Source organism: Cyprinodon tularosa, unplaced genomic scaffold, assembly GCF_016077235.1.
Source record: "Cyprinodon tularosa strain WSP-4 unplaced genomic scaffold, ASM1607723v1 ctg30, whole genome shotgun sequence".
Lineage (NCBI taxonomy): Eukaryota > Metazoa > Chordata > Actinopteri > Cyprinodontiformes > Cyprinodontidae > Cyprinodon > Cyprinodon tularosa.
The window spans coordinates 6,076,988-6,100,045 of NW_024039008.1; the positions used below are offsets into that span (position 1 = coordinate 6,076,988).

The 23,058-nt window shown below is 37.2% G+C and overlaps 2 protein-coding genes across 2 annotated transcripts in view; both read right to left on the bottom strand.

Annotated features, from left to right (window-relative positions):
* psmd1 (proteasome 26S subunit, non-ATPase 1) overlaps positions 1 to 10,657 on the bottom strand; it is a 41,234-nt gene extending 30,577 nt beyond the window's left edge. The window contains exons 1-16 of the mRNA XM_038291639.1: positions 10,482 to 10,657; positions 9,739 to 9,782; positions 9,516 to 9,589; positions 9,212 to 9,381; positions 8,853 to 9,061; positions 8,508 to 8,651; positions 7,952 to 8,178; positions 7,778 to 7,838; positions 7,572 to 7,700; positions 7,372 to 7,460; positions 7,206 to 7,284; positions 6,941 to 7,114; positions 6,713 to 6,824; positions 4,379 to 4,575; positions 3,945 to 4,040; positions 3,437 to 3,501 (exon numbers count right to left, since the gene is read on the bottom strand). Of these exons, the coding sequence (XP_038147567.1) occupies positions 3,437 to 3,501; positions 3,945 to 4,040; positions 4,379 to 4,575; positions 6,713 to 6,824; positions 6,941 to 7,114; positions 7,206 to 7,284; positions 7,372 to 7,460; positions 7,572 to 7,700; positions 7,778 to 7,838; positions 7,952 to 8,178; positions 8,508 to 8,651; positions 8,853 to 9,061; positions 9,212 to 9,381; positions 9,516 to 9,589; positions 9,739 to 9,782; positions 10,482 to 10,497 (1,886 nt within the window). The 5' untranslated portion in view covers positions 10,498 to 10,657. The remainder of the gene's footprint in view (positions 1 to 3,436; positions 3,502 to 3,944; positions 4,041 to 4,378; positions 4,576 to 6,712; positions 6,825 to 6,940; positions 7,115 to 7,205; positions 7,285 to 7,371; positions 7,461 to 7,571; positions 7,701 to 7,777; positions 7,839 to 7,951; positions 8,179 to 8,507; positions 8,652 to 8,852; positions 9,062 to 9,211; positions 9,382 to 9,515; positions 9,590 to 9,738; positions 9,783 to 10,481) is intronic.
* A 3,907-nt stretch (positions 10,658 to 14,564) lies between these two features.
* LOC119787589 (uncharacterized protein C2orf72) lies at positions 14,565 to 22,723 on the bottom strand. The gene is made up of 3 exons (XM_038291545.1): positions 21,861 to 22,723; positions 19,424 to 19,540; positions 14,565 to 15,278 (listed from the first exon to the last, which is right to left on the bottom strand). Exons 1-3 carry the CDS (start codon positions 22,585 to 22,587, stop codon positions 15,232 to 15,234), a joined length of 891 nt encoding a protein of 296 aa, XP_038147473.1. The 5' UTR covers positions 22,588 to 22,723; the 3' UTR covers positions 14,565 to 15,231.
* Positions 22,724 to 23,058: the final 335 nt, after the last annotated feature.

Genomic DNA, 23,058 nt, shown 5'->3' on the forward strand with positions numbered 1-23,058 from the left:
TCTAACGGGAGCAAACCCTACTATAAGAAAAGGATAAAGTCCACTTTTAGTCTGGACAATAAAATTGGAAGAAAGGACCTCCTGGATTGGATGCAACCAAATAAAGAAAAAGGATATTTTTCAAATAAAAATATCTGCTCTGGGACTGGGCCATTCTCACACATATGCTTCATAGGTTTCCTGTTTACACAGTATTTTGCATGTAGGCGTAGAAATACGTTTTACTGGTCATTAGCAGAGCACCTTCTCCACATGGTTGTGTCGTCACCTGCATAATGTGCAGCAAACCTTTGACGAAACATCCGCGTTTTATGTTCTTTGCTCTAAAAGTTGTTCCATCAGTTGTTCTCCAACTTGTGGTAGATAGTGACCATTTGGAGACTTCTCTCATCAGCACTTTCCTTACCTATACTGTCATTTAGGGTAGAAAGCCTTGTTTTGTTCCTCTGGCCATTTTCCTTAGGATGGATTTTTTTCACAGTTGTTATGGCTATCATTTCCTTAAACTTTACAATAATCCAATACTTACTTTTAAATTATATTAAGATCAAGAACACAGTGCGAGGTTGAAACCTGACAAAAAAAAAAAAAAAAAAGCCATTCTACCTTGTTTATACCCATTTTTCCTTAAATCAGTAAATTAACGCTGGATTTCGGATTGTAGCTTGTCGATATAAGTGAGGAGTTTCAGTTTCGAGACAGCATTTCAGAGAAGAGCTAAAATAAAACATAAACCAGGTTCCCTGATTGAGCCGAATGTGTTGAACAGAAACCCGATCAGACAAATTCAGGCCAAACAATTCGACAACTTGGAAAATCTGAGTGCTGTATCCGACAACATATTCCATTGCTTTCGAAATATGTTGTGAAACTTCTTTGAAGATCACATGCATAGTTTTAAACTATGACTTTTTTTTTAACAGGGTAAATGTCCTACACTCTTAAGGAGGTATTTTTTTAAAACTTTGCTGAATGAGTTGTTTTGTATGAGTAATGCAGCCTGCTGGTTTAACAATATCAGATATTCAGAATATCAGTATGTACATACGGATGAACAAAGAGTACAAATGGAAACCTGAATGTTCTCAATAAAATACTTTGTTCTGACCAGAGATAAATGCAATTCTAAGCTTTGTTTTTTTTTGTTTTTTCCAAGGATAAAATCTTTTTAAAATCTGAAGGGGAAAAAAAAATTACACAACTGCAACTTTCCATGTTCATTTAGATAAATGCATCTTTCAGGAACAAAAACAACCCAACCATGACACCTCTAGCTTTGACCAAGTTCAGCCTAATTAAGAGAATTTGATTAAAGGATAGAGGAATACCAGAACTAGGCAGCGCTAAAGAAGCTTTCCAATCAAAGAGTGAGAAGGGTTTATTTTTGCTTAGGCCGCCGACTCCTTACGAGAGCTCTATTTGTTTATAATGAAAAGAGAAACACTGAAGACTCAGACTTGGAGTAGACCTGATTGCTTGGTAGCGCTCATGCAACAATGAGTCATTGGGGTTGGAAAAGTGTGGACAAAGTGTAATCTTATGGTTCATGAGTCTTTTTAAACAAAGGAGATTTATGCAGGGTTTTTCTAGCAGCACACTGATCATATACCAGTTACAGCCTTTTTTGCACAGCTTTCTATTCTTGTTAAAAAAAGGGTTTCTGTAAATAAAGTAACTCACAGAAGTATTCACATTTTTATACTTTGATACATATGATTTTTTTTACAAGAAAAACCCCAAACTTAATTGTGATTTTATGTAATAAACCAGTTAAACTTTGTGTAGGATTGTAAATAAACATGAGAACATTGATTTTGCACACGAGTAGTAATGCCCATATAAGAGCTCTTTGTCTTAAGTAGTACATCTCTCCATGTTTTAACTCCTATATTCTAAATATGCATCGTTTATCAAGTAGCTCAAGTCCATGTTAACAGCAAAAAGCAATCATTATACCTCTGTCCACATTTTATCTTTTAGATTTGTCTGGGCTTCAACTAGGCCACTTTAACCCAACAATATATTTTAATGTGAATCATTCCTTTCTTGCTCTGACAGGATGCTAAGGAGGAGGAAGCTCCATCCCAGTGTCATTGGATTAGCTTATCGTATTTAGCTCAGTATCTGTACTTCTGAACAGCTTCACTGTCCATACTGATGAGGAGTCTTGCCAGAGTATGATACGTCCACCACAATGTTTCAAAGAGATTCTCTGCTGTGCAGGTTTTCTGCCACACACAGATTTCTGATTATAAATCAGAAATGTAAATTCATGTAACGCAACAAACTTTTAAAAGAGTCTTCTTTTAGCTTTTTTTCAACATTAACATTTTTCTATAAAGGCCAAATCTTCTAAATTTGTCCCGAGGCTGGATCCTTTGATTTGCAACTCCTCCAGAGTTTATCATGACTCATGAATGCTTCTTTGAGAGATTCTCTGTTTACTAAGCCAGCCAGTCAGTTTAGTTGAACAACAGGGCTGGATAATTCATTAGATTTGCAATAAAATCAGCTTAATGGTCAGATTACATTTAAGAGTAAGAGTTGACTCTCATCTCAGCACTTTAGTTGGCAGTAATATGCATAAAGGGGGTTTCCTGCCAAACAATAAGGTAGAGATATTGCTCCTAGATCCATGCCTGTGGATTGAAGTAGGCACTTTTCTGCACAACAATAAAAGTAAAGTCCTTTTACAATAAACTCTGGAAAAGCAAACTTTCATTGAGCTGAAAACAATGAAAGCTGCTTGCTTTTGATTAGTGCAAAGATTTTTTTTTTTTAGCAATTTTGACTTGCACCCTCTACTTTTAATCCATCCCTTTAGAAACAGCGAGCTTCCACACTAAAAGCTCCCACGGATCATCGTGGAGTTAAAGGTCAGGGTCAGAGACCAACAGGGACTGAGGTTTGAACCCCGATCCGGTGGCCTCTCCAGAACATCATGCTCTCTGACCCTAACCCACCAGTCACTCTAATATTCTCCAACACACCTCTGAAAGCCCATTTAAAACAGCTGGACTCATACTGAGAATGAATTAGACTCAGGTTGGGTTACAAAATAACAGAACTGTTAAGTCAAAGTCAAAAATGTGAATACTTTTGAAAGAAGCTGTATCTGTGCAGCATAAAAATAAACACCCTCCACACACACACAAAAAAAATAATAATTTGTACAATTTCACCTTTACCACTTTATATATCTGCTATAAGTCTGTGTGGTATATTAAAAACAATAAACCCTCTTAATGCATACTGGAAAAACTTTTTAAAAAGTCACATCCTGTTAGTCCTAAACTTGTAACTTATTCCTGCTCTGGTACACTCTTTTCAAACACACATTTTACTAAAACAAACATCAATTTAGTCTCAGTTGTGCAAAGCAATCCATGAGTTGGATTAGAAAAGCCAAAAACCCAACGTACTGATTGGATCATACCTGAATAGGATGAAGCCAATGGACTCAACAGCAGCTCGTCGGACGTCATCGTTCACGTCGCTCACCTAATCAAAACAAACAAAGCAATTAGACGGAGGGAAATAACTGACCTCAGAACTTTGTTTCTATGATCTAGCGGTCAGTCAATTAAAAAGCAATTCCGCCTTCACTTCCCACTCTAAATTTTCTTGCAGATACCACCCCCTACAGGCCAAAAGGTTAATCAAACATCAGTGGTATATCACAGAAACATAGCTGCAGGGACAAACTTGATTTATCCTGCTTTTTATATGCATTTAAACTTTATTTTGTGGTTGAAACTGATTTGGATCAACAAGCCCAAAGCTTTGAAACCAACCAAAAAAAAAGAAAATCCCAAAAGACTGGTTGCACTAAAGTAGATATCAAAACATTCATTTAGATACAGGTCATAAGTCAAAAAGTCCTTTTAATCAGACCTGTCCACCTGCCAACATGAGTACTTTAGGGACCGGAAGATAAAACTCACAGCAACATGCAGCAGGCGTCGGATGGCCTTGTTGTTCCCAGAGCCGCAGTATGCCATTCCGACAGTGTACATCCCAGATCGCCTCAAGATGGGGTCCTATCATAAACAATGAGAGCAAGCAGAGAGTTGAGCTATGTTTGTTTAGGTTTGAGTCATTTCCCCACGACTAACTTTAACAGAAAGAATACTGGCATCGAGTACAGAGAAGCCTGATGTGACATTAAATAAACAGCCTGCTACAGAGTGCTCAATACATCAAACATATGTCCACTAAAACAGCTAATAAAGAACAATGGCTTTTACGTTGTTCCGAAACATCCCCCTCTTTTTGTTCTCTAAAGATAAATCAGCTGTTTCTTCTTGTGTAAAATACTGATCTATACATGGCTTTATTATGAAGACCAAACGTGTACATGCGTGGCTCAAGGCCAGACCTTGTCTCTGCAGAGGCTTTCAATGAGGGCGTCGGCCTCCTCCATGCGTCCATACATCACCATGGCGATCCCCACAGCGAGGCCACGTAGGATCTTCTCATGCTGAGTCTCCTGAGCGTAGCCAACCATGTCCTCGATGGCTTGGGCTGACTTAGAGCCCAGCATGACCAGACCTAGAGCCAAGCCTGCTGCTTCACCTGCAAGTTCAAGTTAAACTGTGAGTAGGATGTGACAGTATTAAATTATTACATTTTATTGGGTTCTTAAATAAAAAAACAACCATTTTCGTATGTCCAACTTTACAAGCTACAATCAGTTTTTTTTTTTGTAATCCTGGCTTTAGAAGAGGGTCACTCTATGGGCCACCATATTGACAAAGTCAAGTATTCATGGGAGAGTAGTCACTGGAAATTCCCCCAATAAAAACAAGCAGTAAAGCTGCAGTTTCTGTATTCTGAGCTCCCACCAAGAGTAAGACCACTTATGGAAATGTTTTATTGACTGTTTTAATCCAAGTGTTCCCGACTTGCTGTATATGTAGAAAACACGGGGGGGGGGGGGGGGGGGGGGGGGGGGGGGAAACTCCACTTTTCCTAATCATACAGGGATTTTTCTTATGCTTTTTCCCCCAAAGCAGATGTGTTTTACATGCCAATGGATCTCTCTTCTTAAAAGACTTGTGTCGTTCTTGTCAAATGTTCACTAGAGCTGAACAGCTTTGCCAATATTCAGGCCTGACCTAGATGGACCAGGGATCCTCCTTGGTCAGAACTCAGACACAGTTGCAAAGAATCGCTTTTAAGCCATAAGTTTTGTCTGCAGGATTTGAAGACTACAGCCACACAACTTTAAATAAGGCATCCACACAGAAAAGTCTGAGAATAAAAATTAAACCGCCTGAAGCTGAAAGAACTGTAATACTTATGGTTGGTGGGTTCTGGGTGAGCTAATAAATAAGGATGCAAACAATAAACACAGAATAGAGAAAAGAGGTATTCTTTACATGAATCAAATGCGGAATTTAAACAAGCATTTTGGATTCAAACTGATTGAGAAAATTATTTGTTTTTCACTTCTGATGTGCAGGATATTTTAACAATTTTTTTTGTGCAAGGCCTAAAAAGGTGTTTGTGTTAAACAATGACACAGGAGTAACAAGGTGTAAATGTAAAATCCACAATAAATTCAACAGCTTCTAAACCCAGAGCTTTCAAACTTTGTTTTACATCAAATTCAATAAACTTTTTTTGTACCTAATGCTGAATATGTCCTTTGTTTTACATCAAATTCATTAAACTTTTTTTGTACCTAATGCTGAATATGTCCTCATTAAATTATTTTAATAAAGTGGAAAAAAAAAAAAACAACTGGGTGTCATAGAAGTTTGTTGGATTAGAATCAATGAAGACAAGGGATTGTAAAGGAAGCTTACATTGGAGTCAATAATATTAATGGCCAAAATTCTTATCTATAATATTCTCAGCTTTTATTCAGAGGAATAATGTTTATAGCCTGCATTTATATATTATATTGAGATTCATAACCTACAATATCCACAATAAATTGATGTGTCTAGTGATTCTGAGATGATGCTTTGTTGAAGTCTTGATGCTCTAAAGCAAATGTGTTGCAATAAAGTTTCATTCTGGATGTTAATAGTAGCATGAAATGTTCACTGAGGCCATCTACTGGTGAAAAGATATTTCACAAGAGAAACCTTTTGCATGTTTCTAAGCCAAAACAAGGCTTTGCGTTGGTCCACTCTAAAAAGAGTTGAACTCAACGCCATTTCTGACATTTTGAATTGAAAAAGCTTCCTGGATGGGAAGCAAAATGTCTTCAAACTTGGAAACAAAGCCAGTGGATTGATTTTTTTTTTACTTTTTTGGAATTTCACAAGAGAGATTTGTCATGTCTAAACACTGTTGCTGTACTTGGAAAAACAAATAATAATAATTAAATCCTGCTTATGTAACATAGTTTCTGTGTGGATGATTGTAAAAAGAGTAAAGATGTAACACCCTAAAACAGCAAAGAATACCGCCACCACAATAGTCAACCACCAAGTAAAAAAACAGGATATTTATAAGCTGCTGCACATCAGCATAGATTCATCCAGCAAACCATGGAGCCTGAAATTTTCCATGCATTCCCATTTAAAGTAAAGTATTTGTGAATTGAACTGAATTACACCCTGACTGAACAAATCTTATTAATCAACTAATCTAAATTCACAAAGTCACCCGCATGAAGAATGCATTCACCCATGTATGAAAGAGGTAACAAGAAAAAACTAGATTCCTACTGCAGAGTTTGGGGATTCTAGAAGCTTACCAGTGACGGCATCATCTTGGTAAAGGTTGGACTTCAGCAGGTCATACACATCCTGTCTGGCTGTGCCAAGAGCAGCTAACCCAAGTCCAAGGGCTCCGCCATGACGAACAATCTACAAATCAAAGACAAAGGCAGGCAATAAAAATTTAAAAAAGAAGTTTTTGATTAAAAATCACATTATAGTTTGGACACAAAGCCTGAAAAATCTAGAAAGAAAAAAAAACTTACATCGTTGCTAGCATTCTTGAGCTGACCCAGCAGATAGTCGATGATGTCCCCGCCATGATTTGCATGGATCAGGCCCAGAGCATACAGGCCTCCTCCTTCCTGGTAGGCAGAGCCTGGGGAGGTGTCTTTGGGCAAATAGGTTGCCATTAACTGGAGTGCCTCTTTCTCATGACCCTAAAATTAAAAAATAAAATTACAAATATAAAAAAAAAACAGTTTATATAAGTAATGGCTCCAATTTCAGCTTTCAGTGATAAAATCCTACCTTATGAATGACACCCAGACTTGCGGTGGCTGTAAACTTTGCCCAGTTTGTGGCTCTTGCTAACCACTCCAGGTTTTCTCTACAAGCCGAAGAAAATAACTAAATTTTTTCAAAATTATCTGTGCTGTAGAGATAAACTTTTTCTTGCTTTTGTTGTTTTCTTTACCTGAGAAACTGGTCACTTGTTGTTCCCGTGTGCATAAAGGAGTTGGCTATTACTGTGGCTGTGTGACACACCGAGTTTCGAACTGCGTCCTGAAGCAGGAAAGAATCAAACAACATTAGTACGCTTTGAACAATTCAACAAACCACTTAACAAGTTCCTAACAACATCCTGCATTTTCTCTCAGTGCCAATATTTACTACCTTTGTGTTTTTCAGAATCATCAGGTCTGTGTTGTTGTTTCGGATGAGAAATTGCAGGTGTAGCTCTATGGTCATCTCCCCACTAAGGATTTTGATCATTTTAGCGTTCTGGTATTTGGGTTCTTCCTTCTACAAAAAGCAAACCAAAAACATGAAGAAAAGTGTCTCAGTACTCACACAAAAAAAACCCAACCTAAAGTACTCACGGTTTCTGCAGCCTTTCCAGCTGGTGAGCTTCCAGCCTTTTCATCAGTCTCCATTGCTTCACTGAATATTCATCAATAAACATTTAGATTAGAGGACAGAATAACATTAAGTTAGTGTTGTGGTTTTACGATTGGCTGGCCAGACTGGCAGGGAATAGTGAATCTTATTCGTACCTGTCCTTGTCTGCTGTGGGAACGGTGCCTGTGTTTGTGGATCCAGGCACGGCAGGGATGGGCGTCCCTACAGTGTGCAGGTTCTGAATGACTGAAGATAGAAACTGTTGGCTGGCACTTTCATAGAGGTCAAAGCAGATCTGGTATGCCATTAGTAGGTTGTCGTCTTTCACAAGTTTCTCCAGGATGTCGCTAACGGCTTGAGGGTCATCCAGAAAAATCAGGCACTATAATTGAGATGTAAAAAAAGAAAGCAAACATGAGACACATAAGTTAATGAGGTTAAGAAACCTTTAGAGACCCAAAATTAACATCAAATATAGATTACAAAGTATTTTTCAAGTTTGTTTCTTTAAAACTGCAAAGTCATAATCACATCTGTTAACAATACGACTTCAAATTAAACAAAATATAAATTCTGCTGTGGAGGCAGCAGATTTGTTAAAAATTATTTCTGGTAACAATGCTAACAGGAATAAAACCAGGATTTTATGAGAGAAAATAAGATAAAAAGCACATTAAGATGCATTTTCAAGGTCAGTTTTACAGCAATTACCTGACAAACATTGATGAAATCTGGCTTCTCCAGGTTCATGTACAATTTGACCAGCACCCGTAACACCTCGTTACGGAACTTCTTGTTCTGCATTAGGGACATGCAGACCTTCAGGCTGTAAGCCAGATGGCCACTCACATCATTCTGTAAAGGAGAACCCAAATAATTAACATGAATTACCAACCAATTTAAACTAAGAAAAAAAACTTTATTCTAAATACAAAGAGAAAAAAAGGCACAATAAAACCTACCAATGTTTTCTAAACAAATCTGACGAATAACTAAGACCAATATATTTGCAAATGTTTGCAATAATCACTTTAGTGCATAACAGGAGACACTGACCGATTCAAGGATGGTCTTCTCAAAAATGTCAAGGCGCCTGGTCTCCAACGCGATGCCAATAGCCTGTTTGTACTTGTGATCATCTAAGCAACGCAGAAACATCTTGTTGACGATGCCCTCGAGTCGAGGGTCAATGCTCTTCTTCTCCTCATCCTCTGATAACTCAGCATTCTCCACCCGCAGCTTGGTGTAGTGATCAATACACTTGGCTGAACACAGAAAGTTGGGATAGCTCAGTTAATTTTGCTTGATATGAATCAGTTCTTTTCCATCAGAGAAACAATGAGCAGTAAACAATAAAATGTAAAGTGACAGTGATCCTCTCCAGTTGCCTCATTATGTCTTGCATCATCACTCACCGATGATGGTTTCCACATATTCAGAGTCATCTGTGACACTGAAGAGATCCCCAGCTCCAAGAGCATAATTCAGAGATTCTTCAAAGGCCCCAAGATGGTAGAAAACCTTTGAGGCCACCAAGGCAGCAAATTCTCTGCTCCGAAAAGACTCATCCTCATACAAGACCTCACTGTAAATACAAGACGGACAGTTATAACTAACTGCACCTCGAAGCACTGGAATTGAGCATATTTAATTCTCTGTACAAGTTATGTCTGATAGTTAACATCTGATAAAACCGCCGTTTTTATACCAGATACCTACATTTTATCTACAGATCCTGAAATCTCAGCCCAGAAGTCATTCACTATGGAATCCAGTTTATGCAGGGCAAACTCCTACAAACAAAGCATTGGTTACACGTTAATATTTTCCTATTTACTCGATTCTGAAAAGAAAAAATGTTCTAAAATATGCAATATAACATTATAGAAACATTATATGATCCCAAGACACCTGGCCTATTACAATGCAAGTAAATAATTACCTTAAGCTGAGGCTCTTCCTCATCAAGAAGGGAAATGATCCCAGCTTTGTAAAAGACAAACAGAGAAAATGTTATATAATAGTAATATAACAGTCAGCTTCACTTTTGTAAATGTAGAAATAAATATAGGCAGAAACTCTGACTTCATAGAAACTTCCTCTTATTTTTATTTTTTATTTACAAAAAAAAAAGTCAAAATGTTTAATTTAAAGATGCAGCGTAAGAAGCAAAATATTGTCTCATGTGACAAACTTAAATCTTAAAAGAGTAAAGAATTTAGCTTGTTTAATACTTGCCACTGGGTTTTAATAAAATTCTAATAAAGTTGCACAAGATGTAATGACCCAAACAAAGTACAACTGGACTAATTGACCATTACAAGACAGATTTACAGTTGGGTTTCTTTCTTCTTTTTTTGTTGTTTAAACCGAGAACCAAGTCTAAATCATGTATAATATTTCAAAGAATCAAAATAAAATGAAAATTACATTCGGTTCATAACCCCACTTGGAGCCAGAAACAGAACAGCAGAGTGATTTTCCGGTTTTGGTTTTTCATATCACAGTAGTTTTAGACATAATTCTGAATATTGTACTCAGTAAAGATTAAATCTTTCTAAACACTGCATCTTAGTATTTATTTTGTGTTCTGTCACCGGTTGTTAACACTGTGTGACTCAGCTAATTCAATGGCAGCTAGCTAAAGTTAAACCTAGAAAAATAAAACCCTCTTTTGGGACTCACCGGCAGATGTTATCATGGCTGCTTCGCTGATAATATATCGTTTCCACTATTAAGATAAAAACAGTGGTCTTTTTACTGTGTTCAAGCGACAAGATATGGAGTTTTTTGTATGTGCAGAGGCTCGCCGCCAGCTAAAGTTTTTCCTCTTAACAATACCGCAAGCCCCCTTTGTAAAGGACCTTTGAGTTAGCAGGCCTCCCTTTCGCCTGATTATAAATGCCGACAAATAAATCAACACGATTCAATATATGCGCACAATTTACCCTCATTACCGCAAAAAAGCATTTAAAATAAAACACTCATATTTACTTTTTTATTTTAAGTTTTTTGTATTTTATTACATCTCAGTCCAAACCTTTTATGGGAAGGCCTTTTCGAAGGCGAACTATTTCGTTTGACAAGTATCCTTCACACATGCTTGTTTTAAAAGAAAAAAAGACTACATAACAGTAAATAGTAGAATAAGAAAACGATTATTTATAGTGATATTTTTTAAAGTACTAATACTTTCTAGAGCATCCTGAATGAAATTGTAATTGTTCATTATGAAACATGTGAAGAAAATAAAAGTATAGTATTGTGGACTCTTGTTCATGTTAGTATTATTGGAAAAAATAGAGCAGATAAGTTGGCTAAGGAGGCTGTTAAAAATGTAGATATCACGCTACAGATACCGCTATCTAAATCTAAGATTATACTTTGGATATAAAGTAAAAAGTTATGGAAGACAAAGTTGGATAATGAGGTAAAAGGGAAAAATGTATATCACTGATTCTTGGGAATTTGGATAAAACAGGTTTTAATTTTGAAAATAAAAAGTTAGTTGGATTACAAAATCTGAAGGTATATTGTTATAGACCAAGGTCTTGGCTGTTCAGCAGTGTACAGGTGCAACCTCCTCATTTTGTATTTCTTTCATAAAATAGGCATTTTTCCAGTTATTACTTTGTTTTTGTCAACACCATCAGACACAATAAAAAGCTAATTATTTTTTATTTATTTGGTCTAATAAGTATTTAGAGTTTTTAAATCTTTATCTGGCATTGTTAGCACACATTTATGCTGTTAAATGTTGAATAATCATTTTTGTTAATTTTTTTTAACTGTATCATGTGTAGTCCTTTAAAATATCTAACATCAGATAACGTTTACTTTAAGCCTAAATAGAAAAAGTCATGTTTTTTTATTTAACAAACATATTTTTGTATTTAAAGAGACCATTACTTTAATGAGAGAACAGCACTGAAGAAACATATTGCAAGCATATTAATTTAAAACGAATAAAAAGCCCTCTGACGGTGGGGACTTTAGAACTGACGGTGGTGACAGTGGCCTCATTTCAACATACAATTCCAAACTGTATACAATTCAAGTCAATGGTTTCTTGCTTATTAACTTTATTTAACTATTTGGTCCAAAAAATAACAATCATGAGCACTGTGACAAATATTTTTCAAGGTACAATTAAGAAATATCATTATCAGTCAGAATCATTCTCTGATGCTTTATTTTCTTGCGTGTGATTGTGTCCTGTTTGTCAGTTGTCATTCGTGCTGCATTATGGTAGAAATTTTGAACCTTCTGAGTAATTGCTTGAATATATGTAGGTTTTTTGTCAGTAGGCCTTCACACTTCTTTTGATATTCCCTGTTTCTTTTCCTTCTTTCCTTCACAGATAGCTGCTTCCTAGCCATAACTTCCTAAAATACATAAAGTCAAAGTTGAGTGTAATGACTATGAAATTGGGGGGAATTACATTAAATGTTAGATTTGGTTAAATGTTGCCCTGCCATAGCTTACAAGGAATATTGTATACTATGTGCTATGTAGGTAGGTAGTAGGTGCACTATGTGCATCCCAAATGATGTAAACCAAATGAACATGGCATAATAGTGAATTGAGAGACAGGGAAGGCACACCCCATCCCCTAGGGTTATACAATATGTAAGAAATCTAGGCGGAATTACATAAATAAAAATATAAAAGAGGTTAATGAAACATTACAGATCAACAATTATTTTCTAGCCTCCATTGAGAACCATTTGTAGTTTTTTGTCACCACCGTCAGACTGTGCGTCACCACCGTCAGACAGAAAATCTGACGGTGGTGACGTCTGACGGTGGTGACAAAATCCTACTCTTTCACATGATATGCATGAGTTGTTCACATTAGCCATCTTGTTTCCCCTCTGTTGCTAGCTACTTTAGACCTCTTCTTAAAAAGTAAACATTTATGTCATAATCTAATCTAATATTTTTTATACAAAAGAGACGGTGTTGACATGTTATGGTTGTGACATTAGCAGTGTCCAAAAATATGAACAAGTTTAAGAGAAAATAGCAAACCTACAGGAGCTTGAGTGACCTTAAGGCATCCAGTAGAGCTGAAGATTTGAAAATGGGGTCCTCAGGCATGTAGTTGACCTTTTAGTTGCCTGATTTTATTGCTTTTTATAAATATCTGACGGTGGTGACAAATATGTGGGACACATTTTGAGCAATCACAAAATAATGGTTATTATTGTTCAAAACTCACTGTTTGTAGTTTTAAATACATATTAAAATGTACCCTTTCATTTGGTAAAGATATTATTCAATTCAATTATTACTTTTGTTTTTTTAATCAAGTTGAAATGATTATCTCCTATCCAAGGACAACTGATTTTATAGGCAATGGGCCAGCATATAATCATTAAATTAACAATAAAATAAAAAAACTTTAAAAGAACCTTGCATTTGTGCAAAGGACCCCCTGATTATAACCTTGATTGTTTTTATTCATGAAAATTTTATTTCTTTCCAACAGAATTAGCACTTTTCTTAGTGGGACATGTTTTTGCCAAAGTTTCAAGAATCAGTGATATAGAACTGGTGAGCGTACAAACAAAGAGGAGCGAATAGGAGGGATGAAGTTGTAATAGATAAAATAAAAACAGGCTGGTGTCTCCCTTATCTCCAATTTTTAAGATGTCGAAATCACTGCATGGTGTAGTAGGTGTAAAACTACAAAATTAACTGAAAATCTTTTTATTCTGTGCAGTAGGTATGGAATTTGAAGGGAATCTTTAAGTTTAGGCTTGGGTTTTACTGTGGAGTTGACATTTAAAGATATTGCTGCACAGTTCAATAATGAAGTAGTGAAAAGAACGATTTTTCCCCTCTCATCAGAAGAACTGAAGAAATATTACATCATTATAGAATAAATAGGATGGCCGTAATGCAAGACTTGTTGGCAGCCAGCTGCCATTAAAAACCAAGGAAAATACTAGTTTATTGTCAAAATCTAATTCTATTCACACCCGATTATTATTGATTGATTGACTTTATTGATCTCATAGTGGAGAAATTTACTTTATATTGTTTTACTGTGGGTCTGCTGAGGGAATTAAAGGGACAGGGCATAAATCAAGGGAATAAAAATTATTACATATTTTTTAAATTATGGATTTTTTTTTTTTTTATGCATCAGAGTTAATACTTAAAGGTATAGAGGGCCATCTTTTATTTCTGAGTGGATCTTCTAAATAAGTGGTCCTCCTAATTGTCAATCATTCCGGTGATATGTTTACGTAAGGCCATCCTACGTCTTGTCCCGATACGTATATTTATCTGCGAATGCGCACTTTCAGGCTACATCGGTGGGGTCCTACGCTTTCAGTCATTGAAGCTCACATTTCTCACCGCCGTTCTTTGAAAATGGCCGAGGGTCATAAGAGAAAAAGTGTCTACGAGAAGAAAAGGCCTCATAAGAGGCAGATATATCCCAGAATGCTTTGCGCGGAGAGGTCTTCTTGTAAAGCACTATAGGATTTGCTGTCACAGCGGCCTGTTGTCGCCATAGGCTGTCACTACCTGACAGCGGCGACACGGAAATCCTCCACAATACCTTTAAATTGTGTATTGTATTTATATATTACTGTAGGTAATAATCAGGCCAGGGTTTGACTTGTGAAATCAAACTCTGCTTTCTAAAAGTTGTAGTTTAATCAACCTTAATTCATGATTTATAAAGGGGTCAATTAGTTTTCCACATACTGTCCAATAATGTATATTAAGTTTAATACAATGACAACATAGAATAGATTCATGTTAAAGTGTGTTTATTCATACAGACCATCAAACTGACAATCTAAATAAATACTTTAAAAACTTTAAACAGTTGTTTTATATGCCTTTGATTAACAATGGTTCCAACAGCACTTGTCTAAGGCACAAAATTATGCTAAAATAAGAGCTTGAAAATACTCAAAATCTGCTTGCTTCACAGCATTATAAAAAGATCTGTGGCTTATTTTTTTTAACAGCTGGTAGAGCTCTTCTGGGTCACAGTAACACATCGGAAATAGTCACACAAAAAAAACTATGACAAAACATATATCCTACATCGTTTAACTTTTAAAAGTTTGGCATAAAGAAAATACTTCATTAGGAAAGCTCATTTTGATACAAGGCTGTAAAATAAGAGCTGACACTAAACTTAATTGTGCATTACACTTCAGTTGATCTCCTTCTTCATACCCTGCAAAAGTGATGTTAGTAGAACAGTACAAGAAACGTTTCTGTGGTTGACGTATTAGGAATATGGCGTAAGGCAGCAGCTTTCAGGACAGAAATCTGGATGGCTCCAAGGTGAGGTTTTCAGCACCGTATAATAACAATCCTGTTACACTTTATAACGTTCTTTTAACTTCTACAGAGAGGATATGAGTTTCCACAGTGATAGGTCTGTAGTTGGTCATGTGTCCCTGCATCACTGGTCTCTCAGAGGGAGTCCTTCCTCCAAGCTTCCATCTTCACCTGAAATGTTCATTTAAACCAAAAAAGATTAGCTATTAGACAAACAATAAAAAGTCACCAATTGTGCCTTTAAAAGTTATGTTGTGATTGTTCATACTGAACAACTGTGGTGTACTTTCTATTTGTTTGACCTAATTCTACTTCATTACATGCTTGAAACAACTGAGTTAAAAATAAACAAAATAAAATGCATCACATTTTCACATTTTCTTCTTCTGTCAGAAGTATTTAACACCCATGTGATGTTATGGTTATACTGGGCCCTGCAAAGGTATTTATTATTCCAATGCGATTGAACTCTTTTTCATCTGCAACATTGTGGTCTAATGGTCTAATTTCCCTTTTTCACATAAATATGTTGAAAATGAAGAATTAACTTATGCTGCTTTACCCTGATACCCGTAGAAAAATTAATGGAGAGATTTAAAGTAAGTTTAGTTTGTGAAACAATATTTCAACATCTCTGTTTTATCTATTAGCAGGAAAAAAACCAAATAAAAATCTCTCAAGATAAGACCACCCGACTACGCTGACAGGGATGATAAGGAGGGTGAGAAGCAGCCAAGAGGATCATGATCACTTTGGGGAGCAGCAAAAACAACTCAGTTATGAAGATTTAAAAAAATCTGTGATTCATGCAGAACTGGCAAAAACAAAAGCGTAGTGAAAAATAGGACGGCATGTAGTGTTTTTCAGATTGCCATTAGCCATGCAAAATAATGTTTGTAGCAAAAAAAAACAAAATGTATAATTTTCGTTTTCAGAGGTATAGCTGGGGCTGCTATATAAATCAGCTAATTGCAGCATCTCCTGTTTTTCAAAGATGGGTCGACCTGCTAAGAATCAGCCTTTGGCTCCCTTCCCACTGACTGAAAAAGCCGGGTCTAACCACTAGCTGACAAGCTGCATCGCCTCTGCCCCTCCGTCGCTGCGTGTTTGGTGACACCATCACGCTGGGTTAGCGTTGGTGATGATGTCACCAGTGTGACAGAAATCAGGAAAGTAAACAATGGAGAGCATCATGTAGGGAAACCAGGGAGTAGTCAGTGAGCTTTGTTGTTGGACAGCATGCCGATCAGAGGCTAGGCGATTTTAACACAGGTCACTTGCCGAGTCGTTTGACCCGGGTAGACACGTGTCAGTGAGCTGTTCCCACTGCCACTAAAAGCCGCATTGTACTAAAAGCCAATTGTAGTAGTAGTTGTAGCATTATGCTGTGGAGATGCATTTCCACATGTGGGACGTGAGAGTAAATCAGAGTTTTTGGAGAGATAGATGGAGCAAAACAGGGCAATTCTGAAGGCTGTCAGGTTTCTGTTTCTGTTATGTTTTTCTTTTGAGTATTCAATCTTACTTTACTCCTTGTTTTCTAGTGTTTAGTTTTTCTTTTCTCCATGTTTTATAGTCCTGGTTATTTGATTATCATTTTGTTGTTATTTCCAGTCTTCCAGGTTTCTATTTGTTGCTCTCTGCTGCCCTCCTATGTTCTCCTTCTTCCCTAGCTCTTTCCCTCTCTTGTTCTTTGCACACCTGCTCCCAGTTTCCTCATTAGCCCCCTCTCTGTCTCAGTCTTTTTTAAAAAGCCCTCTCTCTTCAGTTCCCCTTTGCTGGGTCCTCGTCAAACACAGTCTAACATGCTCAAACTCCTTCTCTCTGAGCCTCCCTCCTTATTAGTGATGGTGAGATGAAGCCTCATGAGGCATTGAACCGTTTGGCCAAATAGCTTCAACGATCCCCACAGTTCATGAGGCTTCATGTGAACATGTCACCACCTACTGGTGGAGTGCAGAACTACAGTTTGTAGTAAAATCAGTGATTATTATTTTTTTTTTTTTTGCAACTGTTTTTCTTTTTTTCCCCTTTTAAGTTCCCTTGAAATGATTAATGGTTGGTGTGTATAATAAAATCTGTATAATAAAAGTGTTTTTAAGTGTAAAATTTCTTAGAACAATAATTTCAGGTGCACCGTTTTTCTGCCATTTTAGTGAAATAAACTCAAGCAGACAGTGACAGTGTTTGTGCAAATTGGGTAATGATGAGCAAAATGAAAGGTGTTAGTCATTTTTATTCAAACATGATAGTTTTTCCACGTTTTTTGGTTTTAATCAGGTTGGAAGTTGTGTTCAACCAATCTTTTGGCTAAACCGACCTAATTTACCCAATCTATATTTTTACTCGGGCAAAAAAATGCAAATTAGTCTCATCAGCGAAAATAATTAAGTGTAATCGAAATTTTCAAAAGTCTAAGACAGGACTTGAACCACCAACCTCTAGAGTGGGAGCCTGACACTTACAGCTGACACCACCTATATAGCTGATCTCACCCAGGAGAAAATACTTGTTAAAACTGACGTGTTAACGCGGGCTTTGTCCAGTGGTTTGCTCAAATTTTGATAATTACATTGTTTATTCCAACCAAATTAGCAACTAGATTGGTTGTTTTTCCAACCAATCTATTATTAGAATCTATCCAAACTTTACCCAGCTGAGAGCATCTCTCCTCCAAACTCCCACATCTTGACTGAACACTGAGGCTGTTTAGATGCCTTTCAAAATTCTTGCGCATTCTGAACCACTTCCCGAAGCGATCACGTGGTATCACGGTAACGAGGCCTCGGACGTCATCAATTTTGGCCCCTCCTCTAAATGAATCACGCCTCGACACGCGCTTCGGGGAAACGGCCCCTCCATTACTCGACACACGCCTCGAAGCCTCGGCTCATCTCATAACATCACTACTCCTTATGATTGTGATTCCCCTGATGTCTCCATGGTTTCTGGTACGTTTAGACTAGTTTTCATGTTTTTGATTTTTGGACTCCTGGTTTCATGTTTGTTTGGACTTTGTTTTCCTTTTGGATTTTTGGATAATCTGCCTCTGTTTTCTGTTAAGTCATTATTAAATCCACAAGAGATTCACCTCTGCCTCCCTGCCTCTGCTTTTGGGTCGACTAACCATAGCCAAATCGTGACAAAGGCATTGAGTCTGGGGCAGGGTTCACCTACCAACAGCCGATAACGCGCCGATAAACAGCCAGAACTGCTACCGGCTTTTTTTTTATATCAAAGCCTGATAGTGTTTCACAACTGTCCAGTCAAATAAACTAACACTAAATGACAATATACACTAATTTTAGTCTAGGTGGGTTACACTAGAGCATGACTAAAGACTTGTAGCTGTAACCACAGCGAAACATCGTTCCACAAATAGTGGAGTGGGTAGTGATGGGTTAATGGGGCATCTTGAAGGCCAAACTGTATGTTGATGCTGTCTATGAACACGGACATCTGCTGGACCTTTAAAGACACTACAGGCAGCTTATTTGACAGACTAAACTGAATTGATTTGATGACCCAGTACAATGATATAATTGAAGTTATTGTAGGTTATATTGTATTATTTCATATCTATGTCAATTAATATGTGAACCTATAACATAACATGAAGATTTAGGGGAAAATGTGAATGCGGATGCTTGTGGACTAGGATTTTAAATAATATTTTTAAAACAATAAGTAGAGTAAAAACACTAAATAAACTATGAGTCACTTTGAAATTAAGTTTAATTCAGATAAGTGGAGCTATAACTGAGAGGAAAAGTATGACAACGAGAAAATCAGAATCAAAATGTAACGGCAAAAGATGAGAAATTTTTTTAGCAGATGCATCATGTTGACAGATACGTTTTTAAACCCAGTTTAGAAACAACTACTGTATCGGTCACATGACTTTCGCGCACTGATACAGTGTTTTGCTCTAAGGGCTCGACTCATGCACAGACGCATCTGTGTTGCTGGACTTATCACTAGGAGTGGATGGAGATGGGTATACATGTATGGTACACCTTATCTGTAATTATCCTTAAAGCACACTTTTTATTCCAATTCACAATCATATGCTCTTTTTTCTTGAACATGACATAAATACCAAAAATTAGTGAAGTTTGTCGTGAAAAATTCTAAAGTTAATGGATGTGCAAACTTTTGCAAGGTCCTGTATTTCTGGAAGCTTACGGTAAAAAAAAAAAAAAAACTCAAAATGGTTTAAGTGGACTTAAAGCAGATTGGAAATAAAACATCCTTTGATTATAGCAATGCTGGACCCCAATGTGTTCTGACTGAGGTATGGGTGATGTTGTGGCTACCTTTTTGTCTACAGTTTGAAGCTTTGCTGTTGGTCTGTCTTGCGGCTTCCCCCCTCTGAGGCCTGAAACAACACTGGAACGTCCACAAAGTCTGGCTCCCTTTGTCCCCGGCATTATCTGAAAGGCAATTTTAAGCAATTAATACTCTGGCAGAACATCTAAGAGTCTGTTTTGTGAATCCTGCCTTTGTTTCATGGACTTTGCAGCAATTCCTCGGGGAGGGAAAAGAATGTGGACAAAAATGTTTGGTCTTGTGAAAGTCACAGATTGACCCACGTGTCACAGTGCAGTCTGGAGCTGATTTAGGCAGATATGAGGCCCCATGGGCTGGAGCCAGTCCTGGCCCCAACCCATAAAAAATACATTAGACTGATGTAGACTGTCAGTTACAGATAAAACTACTTTTTTATTTGGGCCTGACAGGTCGCCGTTTTCATGTTCTCGGGTTGATAGTTGGTTGGTGAGGCTAAGTAATGTCTTTATTGCTTTATGATTTACAATTATATCAAAACATGTCACTTGATATTTAATATTTTTTCTACAGAAGCCTCAAAAATACTGTTCAAATGAAAAAAAAGGGGAAGAAAAACTACTTTGTTTCAAATCCTCCTGGTCCTTAGCTGTCCCGGTGGCCCTACTAAAGCCCTGCCCTTTTACTCTCTGATCCTTTACCAATTATCAAATCATAAGTTAAATATTGACCAAATGTTATGTAGCCAGTATCAAGGGCAGCTAATGGAGAATTGGCCCTAATCTGGCTACATTTAATAAGATGGCACACAAAACTGAAAGCAGGAACAGACTATAAAGAGTCCTAATTATACTGTTGTCAAACTATGCAGCAAGGCTGGGAGTAAATGTCTGTAAACTAACAGGCAGATACATAAACATGCTAAATGACATGTCCTCTCTGGTCTTAAATGAATATTTAGTAAAAAAAAAAAAAAAATCTCTTGATTTCATTGTAATGTAGCCTTTTATATGAGGGACTTTTTAAAGAGGGATTAAATACAAGTATTAACTTAAAACAATAGACATCAATATACTTTCTTTTGATTAATGTTTCAGTTCGGTCAATCTTTGTTTTAATTTAGTCCAGAGAAAAAGTTAAAAGCATTTTTTTTTTTGTAAAATGGTGCCATCATTTCAGCAGATTAAAGGAAGTTTAAGTCCAGCCTTGTTAGCTTTTCTCATCCTTCCCTTTCAATTGCACTCAAACCACAGAGTTTAATGTCAAATAATTCATTATTATGATCATTTTAGATCATGTAAACATGGGGCTTAACGGTTACTTTTTGAAAAAAAAAAAATATAATAATGTAATGTTTATGTAAGCAAGGCTTAAAACCCTAAATGTTAAAGTTTACCAATCTACAAATAGATGTATAACTTTAATAAAGAAATATCAAAACAATGTATTGGCAGGAAAACCAAAACAAGCTGTGTCTCCACTATCGAAGACCCTTACTTGGCTAATAAAGTTAGATTCTAGGATATGATCTGTAAGTTTCTAAAGGACTCAGTGGCAGTCATTGTATGAATACTGCTCAGGGTGAGAGCCCCCTACTCCCCCATATCCCCCCCTATTTTAAAAAATATTTTTTTTCTAATTAACCTAATGTATACTTCACTGAAATACCAACTTTTTAATGATATTTATTTTTGAACCCCTGTTTAAAAAATCTATAAGTACAGCAATCCCATTCAGGTTAGACTACTCGGAGAAAGCTATACTTTATAATGAAAAACTCCCTAAAAAGTAATTTATGCAAAAAATGGACCCAAGTCTGCAGGATTAGATCTCACCTTTTGCATTAGTCAGCTGAATATACTGCAGCATTTTACATGAAGCACAACAGGTTGACTCTATATTTTATGAACATGTAAACAAGCAATAGAAATGTATATCTCTTCACATGCTCAAAGAAATTCCAAGGTTTTGTGGCTCCAGGAATTCACAATACAACAGAAGAGGATTAGGGCCACTGAAAAAAACAAACAAACTGATTTTTAAATTTTATTTAAGTTTAACATGGGAAAAAGGTCAGAATTCTGACTTTTTTCCCAGAATACTGACTTTAATCTCAGAATTCTGACTTTTTTCTCAATAAATGACAATAAAAAAAAGTCAGAATTCTGAGAAAAAAGTCAGAATTCTGAGATTAAAGTCAGAATTCCGAGAAAAAAAAAGTCAGAATTCTGAGATTAAAGTCAGAATTCTGAGAAAAAAAATCAGAATTCTGAGATTAAAGTCAGAATTCTGACTTTTTTCCCACACTAAACTGAAATAAAATTTAAAAATCAGTAAAAAAAATTTTTCCACTGGCCCTAATCCCCTTCCGTACAGTACCTTGATAGCATTTCAAAAACCTCAGTCATAAATATCTTTCCACGCGTTAAGAGTATAAAACTTTTCCAAAACTGGATTCTTTTACACCTGCTGATTGGGACGCAGCAGAAACAGCTCTGTAGGCGTTTTTCTTGATGCTCAGGATTCTGTCTTCTGCGTTGGGGATAAAACAACCGACCCAGATGGTCTCCGGTGGGTGTTTGCTGAAGACGGAGCGCATGAGGCGCTCCAGGAGCTGCGCGCATCGCAGCGTCTCTGCGCTCTCCTGCGCGCTGCGTATTAATCCAATCAGCACGGGCCGGCTAACCGAGCCGCGCTTCGTGCGCGCCTTCACGTCCTTCAGGATCTCCAGCAGACACGGCTCGTTGGAGGTTTTGCTGACGAACGTCTGCCTGAAGATGAAAACTATGAGCGGGGAGTCTATGGCGCGCTTGGAGCTGTAAACATTGGCCCTCCTGGATGCGGTTCTCTGGGGTTTATTCTGCGGCCGCGTCTCCTTCTCTCTGTCCTCTTCCGAATCCTTGCTTTTCACTGTTAAAGGGATATCATTGCTTTCCCCCGCGTCGACCTCACTCTCGGCATCGCCATGGCGACCACATGGCACGGTGCATGGAAGCTGTCCGTCACTGAGCGCAGGGTTGCTGTTATAAAACATGTCACCTATGAACTCCTGTAAAATCCCAACGTCATCTCCGTCCACCTCCTTACTTCCACTGGAATCGCTGATCAGATAAATCCTCTCCTTTCCTCCGATCTGAGCTACAGCCTTTTGAAACTCCATCTCCTCCTCTGGCAGAGACTCCGAACTGGACATTTTTATGCAGCTGAAGTAATTATTTTATTTATTTTTTTATTGCCGTAATCCTTAATTAAAAGAAGCCATTTGATTCACGGTGAACCCGCTGCTGCGGCCGACAGGAGAAACTTCCTCTACGGTCACAGAGAACACCAATGAGGAAGATGAGGGTGAAGGCTCACTGCTCGTTTCTATTGGTTACTGCAGCCCGTGGGCGGGGCTTATGACTGAAGGGGATTAAGTTAATCTTTAACGAAAGCCCAAATACAAGTAATTGAAAGTTAAATTTACATAAAATAATTTAAAGGCTGAAATGTATACCTTTTATTCACAAGAGTCAAACAAAAGTTATTTTATTTCCTCCACTCTACTGAAAAGGTGCAGCTCTTATAACATAGATATGTTCCACAAGGTGGTCTGCATGTTTTTCTCCATTTACCATATATGGTTTATTACATAAAAACCTCATATTCAGCTTATTGGAACATT